The following is a 17,071-nucleotide window of genomic DNA, read 5'->3' as shown; positions in this document are numbered from 1 at the left end:
CCTATTTTTACTGCCAAGGCCAACATAAATTCACTTGTCCTAAATCTGATTGATTCACTGTACATCATTTACCTTCTTATTGCCAAAAGTCACTGATTAGCAATACATCATATATAAATATAACTATTAAGAATCATTAATCTGAATGGGCAGAAGTTTCATTCATCGAGTCCAGTCCTTTGGCAAAGGATTCCACTTCTTCATGAGTGAACCAGTCTTCTTTCATCTAAAATGCATCACCAAAGGAAAAAAAATTAACATGATTGCACCATGACTTAGATATACTTGTATGAAAAAGCAGTAGCACAGACATGACGAAAGAATAAACCTTACAAAATGAGGGTAGCCCATGGAAAAGCTAAAGTTATCAGGAGCCATTTCTAAGAATAGATTTATGTAATAGAGAACAAACAATCCACATTCTTCACCATATTTCTGTTGCGGTACCTGGAACCATGACCACATAACTGAGTGAGTATATAAATAGAATCAGGACAGTCATGACAAGTAAAAAGGTATTGTCACCTTAGGAATCAAAAGAGGAATTTTACTGATTAGCTCTTTCTTTTCTGGCCGCGCTTCAATTTTAAATATGTCAAAGACAAATCTGCGAAAGAGAACAAAGATGAAAAAGATTGAAGGTTCGTTGAAGTGCCCAGCGCAAAGAATATTGTCTTTTACAAATGATTAATGATCAACTCTGGAAACCTGAAAGAGAAGTGCTTATCCAAGAAAAATACCTTCTAATTTCAGGTTCTAGCTGCTTCGAATTGGCCTTTTGCAGTGAATCCAGCAACAACATGCAGCGCCTTTTGGTTGTTGACTGTGGACTTTCACCAAAGTGACAAAAGATTAAAAGAAACCAGTGACCCCTACCAAAATGGAACTCAATCAGTGAACCGCAACACAAAGATGGATCCTGGTACTACAATTAATCTCTTGATGAGGAGATGATAATGATTATGCTGTTATGCCCAAAATGATGGCACCACATACCACTGTACAATTGGAACAAAAACATACGTCTTTGAGAATATGTCTTTCCTCTTGATCCAACTCAACACCTTTGTTTTAAGTGGTTCTTTTGCGTACAAGGAAAACCACAAGGAATCCAGATAAGTAAATATATTCTTTCTCTCTTCCGTAAATCTTCTCCATACACTCCTACATTATTCGAAATGAAAGGTCAAGATGAATAAAGATGTGAAGATGAAGTCACATCCATACATCAGTATGACAGCTCTTACTCCATGTATACTTCAAATTTTTCAGAGTCTAATTTTCCCCATTTCTGAACAACCGTGGTGCTACACTTCAGCCTCCTCAATTGTCTGCAACTACGGAGAGAACGTTCGCAAGTAACTTCAGAATCACTAGGCTCTGCTGCCCGTTTGGTCCTCACATTCCGAGGTTTCCGTGGATGTGCAGCAAAATCGAGTTGACTTCTGCTTACTGCCATAATGCTTATGTCATTGCTTCCTTAGAAATAAACATGTTACAACCTCTAAGTCTTCTACATTTTTCAGAGCTAACAATCAAGTCTTACTAAATAAAATGCTCTATGATTAGATATCTATTACAAGAAAAAAGCTAGGAAGTTCCATCTTCCAGTTGAACCAATTTAGACAAACAAGGGAGCATCAAGGTACTTGGCCGTCAAATTCTTCCGATAGGTTAGCTAACTACTGACCATTCTAGGGCCACATTTTTGTGAAACTCCCTGTGTGATGGTTGTTGGTTTGGCAGTTGTATATCCTGTATAATACTTGGAGGAAAAGAAAACAAGATCTGCAGATAGCAGTCCGATCCGCTCTCTGGTCATGTGGGAATTTAAAAAAGCAGTAAGAACAATGGCTTCTCCTAGCAGAGCATCACAAACATTAAATAAAAGAAAGTAAAAAATTGGGTAGTGGAGCATGTACTGGAATCTAATCAGGGTATTTGCCGCAGAACAAATTGAACAATGTAGGGTTTTTGCTAAAAGACAAAAAACTAAATGGTTGCAATACATTATAGATTGTTTAGCACAAACCAGATCATCAGAAGTATCAGAATAATGCGTTTTGATCCTATAGGAGAATGTTGGACTATAGCAAGACATAAAGAAATATGCTAAATTCATTAAAGTAAGAGGGTAGATATGGAGGGCAATGTGTAACATGCCAGCATCTTGCGCTGCTGTCACCTTTTCCGTCCCTCTCCCTTTTGATCTCTGGCCACGAGGAACCTGGGACAATGAGGATTCTAGATTATGGCATTTTTCTTCTTCAGCGACCTGGATGCTCTTCCAAATCGGATGTATATGATAATAATTCTTCAGCATCTCGGAACAACAAAACCCTGCTGCAACGAATAACTCAAACTCATGGTCTGGAACCTTTGCCGCAAAAGTATAGCAACAATACTATCTACCACAGAACATTTTAATCGCTCCAATAAAAATAGGTATACTTACAATCACTGAAAATAAGAACAAATCAGCATTCACCATCAGAACATGCCTGAAAAACGGCATAATTTTTACTCCAAATATCGCAATTACGAGAACCTCAGTTACAATCAGTAAAAAACCTACTCAAGCTCGCATAGAAACGGCAATGGCAACTTACCTCGAAAAAACATAAACAAAAAAAGAACTAGCAAAAAAGCGTCGACACATAAATCTCAAAAAATCAATTCGTTCAAACGAAAAAGGATCCATAATACAACAAAAACAACAGCACGGAGAGGAAAACCTAATGCTCACCTGAAGTATCAGAAACGACTCCGTCCGGACGATCGGCGGCGAGTTCCGGCTGCTTTTGCTTCCCCATCCCTTGGCTCAAAGTTGCCACTTGCCACCCAGCCAGAGTAGCATACGCTGTCGACATATTCAAATGGTTTCAACACTAAGTCGGACTCTGATAAAAGACAAGAAAGCCCAAATACCATTCTTTATTTTCGTTCATGCCCCTTTACTTAGGTTATGATTTAAATTGAGGACCAAAGATCACCAACCAATACCATCACTAACTCATACATTTTTTGAGAAATATTAAATATCTCTTACTCTTTATTTTTGTATTAAAATGAATTTAAATTTGAAGATCATCCTACTTATATAAATTTAAGATGACGAAATTATGTTGATGGCATAAATACGATAATTTTAAAATACGCATATCCGTGATTTTTTATTTTAATTTATTATTTAAAAATAATTCGACACCGGCGTTGTTATATTTACCCAAAATAATTCAAACCATAATAAATAATAATTAAAGAGAACATGAGAACAAATATAACATTTTTGAATTATATATATATATTGTACATACCAAATCTTTACTTTTTATAATATTTTGAAATAATTAATTAAAACCTCAAACCAATAAAATTTGATGAATTTTGTTCATCTCCTACAAATGTGCATTTTTTAAGCATCATGAAAAGAGAAGTTGTTGAATGTGAAGAATGATGAGCCTCAAAAAGGCACAAAGAGATATGTGCCTTTAGTTTTCCTATATCTCAACCCTGAAATCCCTCTCATCCCTTTGAACATTTCTTCAACTCCTCCAATGCCATTACCAAAAATCAAGGATCCTTTTCCATTCTCTATTCACCTTCTTCCCCTTTGATCATTTTTCAACAGCTCCCAAGCTCCATTTTTCACTAGACAAAACACAAAAAGAAAAGACAAAAAAACATGGTATGTCATTAGTTTCACTCACCCATGCAATTGCATGTGATCATTTCATTCAATTACTTAGATCCTACATCTTTTTGTTTTTCTGTTTATTTGTTGGGCATATAAGTTGGCATGATCAAGAATGTTTAGAATTTGATGGGATCTTTTAATTATTCTCGTATCGATATTCTTGAAGAATATTTGCACAAAAGCATCTTTATGTGTATCATTTTCTTGATTTTGTGGCATATGAGTTTCAGTTGAGTCTGATTTCATGTTTCTCTTTTTGTGAAATAGAGACTGATCATGTCAACATAATCTGCCCTTTTTATGTGGATGTTTTCACCTTGTGTAGCTCAAATGAGACTATGTATTACGTGTTATTTGTTTCCTTTGGTTCTTCCTCTATTTGGTTGCAGGCGAATTCAGCATCTGGAATTGCAGTAAGCGATGAATGCAAGCTCAAATTCTTGGAGCTAAAAGCGAAACGTAACTACAGATACATCATATTCAAGATTGATGACAATGTGCAGCAAGTGATGGTAGAGAAGGCTGGTGACCATGCTGAAACGTATGAACACTTCACCAGCAGCCTGCCTGATAACGACTGTCGGTATGCTGTTTTTGACTATGACTTCACCACCGATGAGAACTGCCACAAGAGCAAGATCTTCTTCATTGCATGGTAAAAATACATACAAACTGCAAGTACCTTGCATTTCACAAATAATCATCAGTACGTAGCTAGTAAAATTAGAGGACACATATGTCAAAAATGGTGGATGATCAGTTCCGTTGTTTGCAGGTCACCGGATACTGCAAGGGTGAGGACTAAGATGCTGTATGCAAGTTCCAAAGACAGGTTCAAGAGAGAGTTAGATGGTATTCAGGCTGAGTTGCAAGCAACCGATCCCAGCGAGATGAGCTGGGACACCCTCAAAGCAAGAGCTTTTTGAAGTTTCCTTACCATAGATCACCTTGTCTCCCGTTTCTTGTTTTAAATTTTCAAGTGTTGATTTTGGTTTCGGCTCTTTCTCATATTATGGGAAGACGGCCGATTTTTCTTTTTATTTTCGGTTTAGCTGACTGGTGTGGATTCATTACTAGTATTAGAGGGATAAGATTATCTATATATGTTGCTGTGATGTTTTCATGTGTTTTGACAGATTTTTAATGTAATATTAGCTACAGTTTTCCTGTGGCTATTATCTGTTATATCAGTTTTAAATACACTGTACACTGAATTCGTCTGTGGTAGTAGTAACAATACAGAAACAGAAAAACGAGACATCGTCCCTAACACTACCCAAAGACAGGTTTTGAGAGTCTAAGGTTACCCATGATCTTCCTTCCTTCAATCAGCATCGTTCCAACGAGCATTCTTGATGCATACTTTAGATTAAGCAGATATTAAACTCTCAGAACTTCAAACTTTATTTTTTAAGTACTTATCTTTGGCAGAAATTTCATGCAAGTTTTCAAACTTCAGATCCATTCTCAGCAGAAAGCTCATCGACAGTACTGATATGCTTGTCAAAACTCTTGATCTGTGATAAGAAGTTATCTAACCATATCCATGTTCTTCATATTCGAATGGTATGTAATTCTCAAACAAAAATGTCATATAAACAACGAAAAAGGGACAGAACATATCGAAGAATTCAGTGTCAATTAAGGTCAAGTAGGCTGAAAATTAGAATCCACCACTCAAACGAATACGGTTTATAAACAACGAAAAAGGGACAGATATATTAAAGGAATTTAGTGTTAATTAAGCTCAAGAAGGCTGAAGATTATGTGATACAGAAATATGTAAACTGAATGCAATAAATAGTGGAAAAATGGTATCCAACTCCTAAGTGTATTTAAAGATATACATTCTTAGAGTGCATGGTATGAGCCACCCGACATTGTACACATCGCACTCTACACAACTGGAGTAATGTAACATTATTACTGCAGGCTACAGAAATTTTCTCAAGCAAAAAATTCAACTGAATCCCTTTGCAAGAACTTCAAGCACCTGCAGACATCTGCTTCAGGTGGTGGTTTGACTCGATTCCCACATAATAACTTGTCTCGTTAGATTCTCTTTTTTCTCGATGAAAGCATGGAGCTCTGTAGGGTCATAGGCAGAAGGCAAAGCACACGGGAGCGTGTCCGATGGATTTTTCACCATCGAGTGCTTCCTAAATCTCCGTTTCTGCCCTTTAACGGAACAAATCAAAGTCTCTGAGCATGCTTCCTTGGATCCTTCAGGGACTGTAGGCTTATACTTGAGAAGCTTTGCATATTCGTTTAAGACATGGAAACAGTAGTCGTAAATGTTCTGCATTTTGAGCTGTTCTTGCACAAATTGGCTGCCAGCTTTTCCAATCTCCTGTGCCTGTTACAGCAATGAACACAAAGCTTCACAAACATGTCTCTTTTGTTTAAAACTAACTAAAAAGCTTTGGAATTAGTTTGTTGCCTTGTCTGTGAATTTGTTGCCCCATTCAACAGCAAATTTAATGGCTGAACACTTGTTCTGATGTTTAATCGGCCAGAAGTGAATCGTGGGCATCAAATTTCTAGTGAAGAAATCATAGTAATGTGGTTTCACAACCAATGTCATGGAATCGCAAGCTAATATGTACTTCTGACTAACAGACCAAGTATTTCCTTCGACATAAATCTTGTACCTGCTTCATATAATTATGTAAGAACATGGGGAAGTGAGTGAAAACTGTAACAATTGGCGATGTGCATACCTGTAAGTGCACTGACTTGCTAAATTAGAACTATTGAACCCTTGTTTCTTCTCTTCGGACCATTGCTACAATGTGTAGAAAACATAAGTTAGGGTAAGTATAACGATGTCAGATTTGAACATAACAAGATTGCACCTCTTTTCATACCATGTCAAAGAGTCGAGCTTTCCAGTCTTGTCCATTAGACACATTGCACGTTACCAAGTCCTTTCGTGCACGACCAAGTTTAATGTTTCCTTTCCAAAAAGCATAAGGTTCTCTGTCCTTCCACTTGATTCGTTGGTTAGCTTCTTTCAGTTCCTCTTTCAGCTCTTCCCATGGCTTGATATTAACCTCAGGCCTGCAATAGTTGAGACAAGTCAGTTCCTACTGATTGGACATTTGTGTTATACGTTCGTGCAACCTTAGCCGGACATCAATGTTAATCATTAATATAGGCTAAAATTCTGAGAAGAGAAAATGTTTACCAACCCCAAAACGACCAATCAGGAAAGACAATATCGTAACTTGTTTCTTCTCCACAGTAGTGAAAGACAGGTGGAGGGATTGAATCATTGGGGCTGCTATAGTCACTCTTGTGGACAACGGTTCTGTCATCACATGCGAACATGAGATCCAGGTCCGGTATTCTTCCAGGGTACAACCTAAGAAGCTGCAAAAGACCCCATATTGTGACAATGTCTCTCGTCTGAAAAACTTCCTTGAACTTCTGAGTGTACAGTCTGCCATTCACTATGGTGATCCTAATATGTGAAAAATGCTTAGCTTTTTCCACCATTTCCCTCGTGATCCCAGATTCTTTCCAAGGCTTTAAGTCTTCATGAATCCATCTGAAGTATTCGGGACATGCTGGAGCTGATGAATTGCTGATCTCTGTTGTCAGAGGTGCAATGTCTGAACAGTTGAGGGAACAGTCAAATTCTGACGAATATAACATGGATGAATCCTGGAGGTGGAGTTTCTTTTGTAATAATCCTGTGACTATCGACTGAAGGAAATACAAAGCAACAAACATGAGTGTTACAAACAAGCTTAGAATGGAGATGAAGAAGCCAAGGAAAGATGACTCACGAGGTCGAGCCATCGAGTGAGTAAGGCAACCAAGACGATGACGGTAAGAAGGAAGAAAACAGTTGAGTGAGCCCTCCTCGTCGGATGCCTGTGCAACATTTTCTTTATAATGTTTTCAGATTTCTGTTATGCAACAAATTGAAAAACAGACACACCCTGATGATGATGCCTCCTTCTTGTCCAAATACAAGACAAGTAAAACAAAAGAAAGAAAGAAGGAATTCACAACCAACAGATGGATGTTTCATTAATAATAATGTCTAGTCATTTGCATTCTTGAATCTCTATATTATTGTATACACTTATCTTTTGTTGTACATTGTTGTAACATGTAAGAGGATTGGATGAAGGCTGCCAGAAAAAGTGGGAGAGGCCTAAGGACAAGGAATGGCTGTCATTCTGTTTGTTAGCCACTTCTAATTTCTGAAAATAAGTATGAGACAGCCACGTACAAGGTTCCGTTTTTACAGGGTACTTCCAAGAACAGATCCCGTGGGGACAGGGTGCGTGTGTCCGTATCTATAAAGGTGGAAAATTCTTAGTCAGATCAAGTTTGGTCGAACTAAACTAATCACAAAATAAGTGTTTCATATTTGCTATGTAATTGGTTGCTTTCCATGAACTATACATTAATTGCATCGTAAATGTATTGCACTTGTCATTATTAGTTCAAGTTTGGACGAATTCAATTTGAATTAGAATTTTCCAGATAAATATTGGGTAAAATGCAATAAAAATAATTTATAATTTAACAGTCAAATGCAATAAAAATAATTTATAATATATAAAAATATAATGAATAATCACCAAGAAATTTAATGTCTTTATTGAATAAAATTTGAACATTGATCTACTACTTAAATTTGGACCTTAAAATTTAAATTAAATCCAACAATTCTTAAATAATCTTATAAATATAATTTTATAATTTAAAATTACAAGGAGTGGTATGCATTTTTCACTATTTTTAATATATGGGGTTTGTAACTGAATATTTAAAATATATAGGAGTATTATACAATGGGTTGATTATATTTAAATTCCATTTGAAGGGGATGTAAGTGTAATTTTTAAAAAAAAAAAATTAAGAGAAAGTATAAATTTTTTAGTATAATTTTAAAAAAATATATATAATTTCATATTTTCAAATATGACTAAATATAATTAACCCTTATACAATATAATGATGAAGAATAGAGCAGTTTGGCAGCAAAGCAAGCGTGGGGATGAGTGGCGTTGGTTAAGAATGATTATTTCATTTTGTTTCAGAATGATAATCATTATACAAATATGCAGCACTCGCATTCAACCTTGTCCAAACCATATTGAAGGTAAGCAAGAACTGAAGTTGAAATCACGTGGACCCCACTTCTTTAAGCTATCCGGCCCGAAATAGTAAAAAAAAAGATGAATTTTCCACTCTTGATTGTATTAGATCCATAAATTTGAGTTGAATAAAGATTTCAAATAAATAAATTTCAGATTTCTTTAATCTCAATTTTGGGTTTCAAATTTACAAATCCGAAATTCATCAATGCATAAAGACACCTTGGATGTCCTCAACTTCGCATTGGCTACTTTATCCGGACTCTCGAGTTAAAAGTAAACACATGCCAATTTCTAGCACATTTGTTGGTTTTGAATGAGCAAATTTGTTCTCATGTATGTCTTTAATTCTCAATCACTGCACATAAATTCCACTGTATAATTTATTTATTTTTTCGACACACGCACCCAATTAAGTTCAAACGCAAGACGTCCGGTACATAATAGTGAGTCTACCGAATAAATAACTTATTTGTAATAAATGAACATGTTCATATCATAACGTAGCCTGATTCGAGTATTCACCTTGCCTGCGTCCAAATAAAAACCAACAGTATATTTTACTTCAGCAGATGAAGACAACAATATCGAACACCTAAGTGCATTCAAATTAGTTGTAACATCAAAGTCTCCATCAAAATCCCATAATTACAAAATCTAATTAGCAATTTAACATACTAAGAAGGCTTGATTACTAGTGCTGCTTGTTCTGTTTGTCCCAATACTCATTCTCCCATGCCTCCACCTCTTTAGTTGCTTTCACCTTTGTATCAATAAAACCCTTGAGTTCTTGCGGCTGATAAGGTGGAGGCATTGTGCATGGAGCGGAATCCTTAGGGAACTTCTCCAGGGATTCTTCCATGAACTTCCTCCAGTTCCCATCTGCGGGGCAAGCCATTGATTCCGAACAAAGCTCCACTGCATTTGGAGGAATGGTGGGCTTGTACTTCAAGAGCTTGGCGTATTCGTTTAGCAGATGAAATATATAGTCATAAACATACTCCATTTTAAGATCCTCATGGATGAAACGGCTCCCAGCTTCCCCAATGGCCTTCGCCTAATAACCATACAGTTCAATAATTTGACCACATTTAGGATATCCAGTACAGTAAATAAAGTGTAAACATTCGGAATCCGGAATATCGTCTTAGGTGACTAAAGATTAACTCGAATTTTGTAGGTAGGGAATGAAAGGCGTCACCTTTTCTGTGTGATTGTTTCCCCATTCAACAGCAAATTTAAGGGACCTGCATTTAGCATTCTCCCTAACTGGCCAATAGTGGTGCTGAGGGATCATACCCCTTACGAAGAAATCATACCAACGAAGTGTCATTAGCAAGGTTGGCGAGTTACAGGCCAGAATATATTTTTCACTCACTGACCACGCCCATCCTTCTATATAAATTTTGTACCTAAATTAAACCAAATACAATAAGAATTACTACTACAATTGGATTCAATTTATCCCAAACCAACTGTTTTAATCTCAAATAAGCTCACTGAAATCAATCATAGATTCATTCTAGCTAATTTCTAACCTGTGGGTGCATTGGTCTCCAAGATTCGATTGCTTATATCCCTTTTTAGACTCTGCAACCCAATCCTGAAACACAAAAGAAGATATATTAATGTTTGCCCATTCAAATTCAAAAGAGTCTTCTTCAGTTGGCTGCATTACGTCAACAACTAAGGAAACAAATAGTCTTCTGATCAATATTCATCATACACATGGAAATATCAGTATCAAGTCTTTCTATGTATTCCTCTGAGAAATTCTAGCGTCAATCAGCACTAAGAAAATTGTCTAACTTTCCAAAACTTAATCCGACTAATTCACCAAAACTTACTCCACTTCTGTCTGAAGAACATACAACTACACATTGGACTTAATGCACACAAGTCTCAAGTCCCACAAAACTATTTGACATGAAAATTGAAGTTTTCATGTGAATGGACTTACTTGAACATAGAGACGAGTGTTCCAGTCATTTTGATCAGTAACATTGCACTTCATAAGGTCAGCCCTCCATGGGCAAACATGAGGGTTTCCCTTCCAGTAAGCATAGGGTACTCTGTCCTCCCATTTCACCATTTTATTCCCTTCTTTTATGTCCTTCAGCACACTTCTCCATGGCCTTATATTTGTCTCTGCCCTATACAAATTAAATAAACTGTTGAAAACAAAAGACGAATTTAACTATGAATAATTCTTCAAGCAGGTGGCTTGAAAAATCTAAATTTCAACATCAAATAAATAGTTGTTTTCTGCATGACTAATGCATTAGTCAGTCCATTGCCCAGACAGGCGTCCAATTTTGGCCCTTTTTATCTATTATTATGTGAAAAAACGAAAGTATATATACATATATATATATATATATTACTTTATTTCTTTTTTTTTTTTTCGGTCTAAAGTAGGAAAGCATTACCAGCCCCAAAACGACCAATCGGGGAAGACAATATCCAAGCTCCGCCAATCCGAACAGTACCGAAACAGGGGCGGCGGCCCGGAGCCCGGCTGCCGGAAGTCCTTCTCTTGTACTACAGGCCTGTCATCACAGTCGAACATCAGCTCCAAATCAGGCAATTTCCCAGGGTACCACCTCATCAGCTGTGAAATCCCCCACATAGTGAACAAAGCGCGAGTCTGAATCGAGTCCCGGAACTTTTCCACGTAAACCTTCCCGTCCAAAATCGTCAGCCTGAAATGCGCCGTCCTCCGCGCTTTCTCCACCATCTCTTTCGTGATTCCGGTTTGCTTCCAGTGCTTCAGGTCCTCGTGAATCCATCGGAAATACTCCGGGCAGGTTGATTTCGGCGAAGGATTCGCACCAGGTATGTACGAAGTTGGGTAGTTTTTCGGGCAGGTGTTGGTGTGATTCCATGTGGTGCAGTCTAGGGGAAACTCGAGGGTATTAGTGGGTTTTTTGCTGAAATTCGGGAAGGTTTTCTGGGAAGAGTATCCTCCATATTTAGCCTGCAAAGATAAAAATAATAAATTGAAATTGGTAGATGCAATAAAATCAATTGCTATTGGATCACGAACATTAATTCTTTTTTTATTATATTTATTTTAATGAAATAAAATGACTAATTAATTGAACCTGATATTTTTTAAAAATTAATTTCCATTAACTTTAAATATACATGAATAAAATATTACTAATAAAAAAGATTAAGAGCTAGTCAATTTGTATTAAAAGAATAACTAATGTATTCCGACCACAGGATTCTTGAAAGAATAGTTCCAAAATATAAATAAATAAAATTATTATTTGTATGTGTAGGTCCGGTTAATTTATATCCCAGATGAGCACGTAACTGACTTCTTGCCAATGCAAGAAACTAATAGGAAGTATAGTACATCCCATCCTTGTCTGTAAATATTCAATGTTTGATAGCTTATTATGAGCTTAGTTAACACCTCCCCAGCGTTTTGTTTCAACCAGGCAAACTTTTTCAGTACATGTTCGTAGAGGGCTAGAGATTATATAAATTCATTGACTTTATCTGCCCAATTAAATGTGAATTTTCAGCACCTATACAGTATATTTCAAGGATCATATATACTTTTTTCCAATAAATATGTATAAAAATCACAGAATTTTTTTTTTTTTACCCATGCGAATGACCGCAAATCAATAGTACTTATAAATCGAGATAACCAGATCTCATACTTCAAGCATGAAAAGTTTTGAGCTCGAAGTTCATTTTTTGGGTAGATATTTGTTTGTCTACATTCATAATAGCCTATCGTTTTTTTCTTTGCTAAAGAAAAGTCGAAAGAAGACTTACAAGGTCAATCCAGCCGACGAAAGACAGTAGGGAAATGAAGAGAAGAAAGAAGAAGAGAAGAAGAAGGGAAGATGTTAAAGGAGTTCTCTTCTTGCATGATCTCCACCAGTTCGACCCCTGAGAATGTCTCTGAAAAGCAGGCCTTAGCCAGAATAGCTTCATCAACTTCTCTTCATGCCCTTTCATGCTTCTTCACTTCTGCTCCCCACCCTTGTAATCAATACTTATACATACAATCCCTGTGTGTTGTGTGGGAATGATGGTGTTTGGTTGTTTGTGTTTAGAGTTGAAGGGAGAGGAAGAGGTTTTATCTACACTAGAAGTGGAACTTATAGAGACTAGGAATATGAACAATTCTTTGCTGTCATTAGATCAATGGTTCATGGCTTCAAAGTTCAATACTATTAGAAAATGTTTCTTCTTTCCAAAGCACCAGTGACGTTGATTTTTCATTCTCTCTCGACTTGCAGTTGACTCTCCTAATGAGTAATACATTGACTTCAAAATAATATAAGAAATATATTCTTTTCTAATCTTCAACTTTAATCCTAACCATCTGCATGTGGGGGAGAATGACAGTAATTATATATATATGTATGTGTGTGTATAAAATAAAAAAAGTTGAAAATAAGCACACACACACGCACTGTTGCAATAAGAAAACACAGAGCATTACCAGAAATACGGGGAGAAACATTGGGACAACTACTAGTCCCGCGTGGAGGATTATAGGTTTCATGAAAACTTCGCCAGCAGGTGCAATCAAGTAAAAGTGAAGCAAGTGAGAAGTGTGATAGTGGGAATTAAACATGTGAATTAGCCCCCATTTCTTGGGTTGACTACACTATTACTTCATTCCAAATCATATGTAATGTGCTGCTGTAAACAAGAAGCAATAGGCATGAACCTGGAAAAGTGATACATCTGATAACCATTTCCTCTCCAAGCTGAACAATTCTTTTTCTGCCTGTCTTTCCCTGCTCATGCATGTGTTCCTTCCATCAGCAGAACTAGAACATGAAGAATAGTTAGAAAACATGAGTTCATTTAGTTTCGGGATACGTACATTGCAAACAATGCAATGCTCTTTCCCAACTTGGACCACAGTACACCAGAAAATTGCTGAAACTCAAGCTGAAAATCGAACCATTCATTTTGCAAGATGAAGCACAAAGGAAAAAGAACAATTTCTTTGTTCAAAATTCAATTGCTGCTAAAAATACTGCATATCATCATGTCAAATGAGCACAAAATATATACCATAGACACCTCTATATCTCTTCCACGTAAATTTAATATACCATGTCATTTTTGTTTTATAAAGTGGGAAATCATCATTACAGGGAATTACCAATGCTATAACAATTTTTAGCACCCATTTCTCGGTGCAGCAACACCAACACCTAGTGAACAGACAAACACAAGATGGTGTTACTGTTCCGCAAAGAGCCATGCAAGAGGGGGATGACTAGTTGCAGAGCAGATCCAAAGGATTAACAGACTGAACAATATTGCCATTGTCACAACAGTATTCAGCACTCATGAATTACTTGGAACACCCCATAACTTGCTTTAGTGTCTCTTGAAGGTAAAGGACTCAAAACCCTGGGGTTTCAAAAGCCAGTTTCTAAAATTCGGGCTTGCTTTAAAGGCATGAGAAGCTGCACTGTACTCTTCAGCTAATCCCTGCAATAGAAAATCATATACATCAAAGCCCAAAGGTCAGGAACTTCACCAGTAGATATACAGTACATTAGTATACCTTGAGCTCTCGATATGTCATCTCACTGATGCAGCATTTTGATGAACAATCTTGCTTAAGTGATACAAATAACTCCAACAAACGCTTCCTAAGGACAAAAAAATTGAGGGGAGTTAAAAATAGGTTTACTAAGTTTCCATTTGCCATCTCTAGATTTCAATAACTCTTACTTGCATAAAGATGACTCTGTAGATGGAGACAGTGCACCTTTTGCAGATGTTCCCTGCTTTCTACCTGTTGTCCCAAGAATGACTTCATGCAAGCCAGATTTATTCCAGCATATAGAATACCTGCAAATCAAGACTATGACTTCAGCGAACAGGATGGCAAGAAAACAGCATTCGTCAGCATCAAACATCATGATCACAGATGCCCACCCGCAAGTTAAGGTTTCAAGAGCAGTCTCAGAATGTTGAAATTCCTTAGGTGGCACTGGAGCTACCCAAAGGAGTGGCTGTTAATGAAAATAAATAAACAAAATTGCTGAAATCCATCCAACATTCAATTTATGCTGCATGCCAAAAGGAGGGAATAATTCACAATATGACCTTATTCACTTGGAAGGGTTCCACCAGTTCGTCAGACAATGGAATGATCCGCTCATGTAAAGATCTTCTAAGGTGATTGGTCACAGTAAGATTTGCAGAACCGCATTGGGATAGACCCACAGTTATAGAGGATATATAAATGGGTTCCAGAAAGCAGGAAAGTAGAGCTCCTACACAAGAAGAAAGATCTCAATCAGATCCTACTAATACATGATTTTTCTAATAAGTTGAATTACAATAATTTACTTCAATTTTCCAAAGCATGTTGTCCATAAGCACATGGTACAAATTTAATAGGCAACTAAGAATTGCATCAAGCAGAAACAAAATGCATTTCGAATACAGACATGGAACCCTGGCGCATGTTGTTTCATCATTAAGCGTATTGTAACAGAAATGGGGATATAATTCATGGCTGACATATACATTCAACTTTTAGGCTGAATTGTTCTATAGAACCTTCACATAGGTTCTTGATCATTATTTGTTGTAATAAGTAGTCACCGAGGACATTAAAGTAACTGCAGATATGCTTCAACCTCTGCCTTTGAATCGCAGCTTAGTAGCAATGAAGCCTTATGGTTTATCAAAGCACAGCAAGACAACCTAAAGGTGGTTTCTAGAATTATCTCATATTGGTATGGTACCAACCCTCCTAGCTTTCACTGCCATAGATAAAAATATGAAATAATATATCATAAACCAAACCTTGAACTCCAACAACATTCCAGCGAGCAATCTTGTCAGAGCAGCTTACAGACAAAGTAGTATCTCCTCGGCCAGGCTTCCTCTGAACTGACCCAGTAACTTGAAGACAAGCACCTGGAGACAAATCACTGAAGTTTAATTATGATACTCAAAAGTCAACCGCCAATCATGAGTATCAAAAAACACATACATTGGAAAGGAGAAAACAACACAAGAAAACTACGTGTAAATGCGTGCAAAACATCCCAGAGAACATGTTCAAATCATTAGTTCAGTAAAAATCACCCAAGATTACCATTCTGCCCGGCAGAACATTCCGGTGGGGCGCACGCTATATTCCCTTTTTCTAGAGAACTACTGCTTAAAGAAGTGAACATCTGCGAATTTAGAGATGCGTCTCCACCTAAAGAAAACAAGAGAGAAGCATAACATATTGATGATCAAAGTGAGATCATATACAGAAAAGACCATATGAAACACCTACTACCTACATGGCAATTGTGATACATACAAATGCAACTGCCAGCCTGACTTCAATTTGAATTTTCTTTTGCCAAGTTTATCTGAGCTGAAATGGAAAACTGAGCTGGTCATGTAATCACTTTTCAACTCCAAGCTTCCATTACTATCACTAGGCTTGCCATAATTTTTTGTGATGCAATCAATTTCTGCATAGAAGAACCTGGTAAAAATTGAAGAAAACTCATTACTATGATATTGTTTAATTATGATGCAGTTTTCATTGCAGATTCTGATCAATTTATAATTGAAAAAACTTCCAAACGAACTCATTTACGTTGAGAAAAACAAAAATGCACAACGCAAGTCAAATTGATGCTATGTGCATTGGCATGGAATTAAGACACTAAAACAGGATCCTATGGGGACCAAATCAAATGTCAACAGGCATTTCCAGTTCCAAGATAGAACAATCTACCAAAGTGAGAAGAACAACCTCGTGAATGGTGTTCAAAACAAGCATGTTTATCTCAATAACAATCATAACAGTTGAAACACAATCCGGAGAAGTAATTCAAAAACTAAAATCCAGACCTAAGAAGAGATCTTCTGGCTATAACTTCAGCATGCGAATCATTCACAACATCACCTCCCGCACTCCGCCGCGAGTGCCCTATGCACTTCGTTCCCGTCCCCAAAGCCACCACTTGTAAATCTAAGCACCAAACACATTAAACAACCAAAAAGGTAGAATTCAAGTTATCATCATAAGCTAATGATTCTGAAATCACTAACCTTGAGAAGGAGTGGAGAGGAGAAAAGCGGCTAATACAGTGACTTCTCGGCCTTGAGGCTTCCCTTTCTTGGGGAGACAAGTGTAAACTGACACCACTGACGCTGCCACTTTCTCTCCCCATGACTTCTCCGGTGAAGGTGGAGGAATAGTTTCAGAGCGGGAATCCATTAGGAAAATTAATTCACACAG

The 17,071-nt window shown here is 37.0% G+C and overlaps 5 protein-coding genes across 13 annotated transcripts; 1 reads left to right on the top strand and 4 right to left on the bottom strand.

Annotated features, from left to right (window-relative positions):
- On the bottom strand, nt 7–2,879 carry LOC105172313 (probable ubiquitin-like-specific protease 2B). Of its 7 annotated transcripts, none has more exons than XM_020692399.1 (9): nt 2,747–2,847; nt 2,456–2,501; nt 2,164–2,343; nt 1,248–1,479; nt 997–1,164; nt 741–872; nt 526–607; nt 334–447; nt 7–226 (listed from the first exon to the last, which is right to left on the bottom strand). In XM_020692399.1, exons 3-9 carry the CDS (start codon nt 2,321–2,323, stop codon nt 137–139), a joined length of 978 nt encoding a protein of 325 aa, XP_020548058.1. In that variant the 5' UTR covers nt 2,324–2,343; nt 2,456–2,501; nt 2,747–2,847; the 3' UTR covers nt 7–136. The 7 variants fall into 7 exon arrangements, with proteins under 7 accessions (XP_020548058.1, XP_020548056.1, XP_011092000.2 ...); XM_020692397.1 differs by having other exon boundaries at nt 2,164–2,340; XM_011093698.2 differs by lacking the exon at nt 2,456–2,501 and having other exon boundaries at nt 2,747–2,879.
- On the top strand, nt 3,471–4,888 carry LOC105172305 (actin-depolymerizing factor 10). The gene is made up of 3 exons (XM_011093690.2): nt 3,471–3,688; nt 4,087–4,352; nt 4,473–4,888. Exons 1-3 carry the CDS (start codon nt 3,686–3,688, stop codon nt 4,621–4,623), a joined length of 420 nt encoding a protein of 139 aa, XP_011091992.1. The 5' UTR covers nt 3,471–3,685; the 3' UTR covers nt 4,624–4,888.
- Nucleotides 5,515–7,803, bottom strand: LOC105172294 (protein O-glucosyltransferase 1). Its single transcript, XM_011093683.2, has 6 exons — nt 7,489–7,803; nt 6,885–7,405; nt 6,565–6,757; nt 6,418–6,482; nt 6,138–6,348; nt 5,515–6,053 (listed from the first exon to the last, which is right to left on the bottom strand). Exons 1-6 carry the CDS (start codon nt 7,585–7,587, stop codon nt 5,706–5,708), a joined length of 1,437 nt encoding a protein of 478 aa, XP_011091985.1. The 5' UTR covers nt 7,588–7,803; the 3' UTR covers nt 5,515–5,705.
- On the bottom strand, nt 9,275–14,144 carry LOC105172282 (O-glucosyltransferase rumi homolog). Of its 2 annotated transcripts, XM_011093672.2 has the most exons (7): nt 13,961–14,144; nt 13,517–13,619; nt 11,244–11,791; nt 10,775–10,967; nt 10,353–10,417; nt 10,016–10,226; nt 9,275–9,871 (listed from the first exon to the last, which is right to left on the bottom strand). In XM_011093672.2, exons 2-7 carry the CDS (start codon nt 13,592–13,594, stop codon nt 9,509–9,511), a joined length of 1,458 nt encoding a protein of 485 aa, XP_011091974.1. In that variant the 5' UTR covers nt 13,595–13,619; nt 13,961–14,144; the 3' UTR covers nt 9,275–9,508. The 2 variants fall into 2 exon arrangements, with proteins under 2 accessions (XP_011091974.1, XP_011091967.2); XM_011093665.2 differs by lacking the exons at nt 13,517–13,619; nt 13,961–14,144 and adding an exon at nt 12,610–12,913.
- On the bottom strand, nt 13,642–17,071 carry LOC105174353 (tRNA-specific adenosine deaminase 1). 2 transcript variants are annotated; one of them, XM_020695332.1, is made up of 11 exons: nt 16,882–17,071; nt 16,681–16,801; nt 16,119–16,309; nt 15,923–16,030; nt 15,628–15,741; nt 14,920–15,089; nt 14,749–14,825; nt 14,542–14,661; nt 14,372–14,459; nt 14,160–14,295; nt 13,642–14,012 (listed from the first exon to the last, which is right to left on the bottom strand). In XM_020695332.1, the coding sequence occupies exons 1-10, from the start codon at nt 17,048–17,050 to the stop codon at nt 14,182–14,184; spliced, it is 1,272 nt and encodes a 423-aa protein (XP_020550991.1). In that variant the 5' UTR covers nt 17,051–17,071; the 3' UTR covers nt 13,642–14,012; nt 14,160–14,181. The 2 variants fall into 2 exon arrangements, with proteins under 2 accessions (XP_020550991.1, XP_011094736.1); XM_011096434.2 differs by having other exon boundaries at nt 13,988–14,295.

Source organism: Sesamum indicum, linkage group LG1 (genome assembly GCF_000512975.1).
Source record: "Sesamum indicum cultivar Zhongzhi No. 13 linkage group LG1, S_indicum_v1.0, whole genome shotgun sequence".
Taxonomy (NCBI): Eukaryota; Viridiplantae; Streptophyta; class Magnoliopsida; order Lamiales; family Pedaliaceae; genus Sesamum; species Sesamum indicum.
Note: the sequence above shows the minus strand (reverse complement) of the source record. Positions and strands in the feature narration are given on the sequence as shown.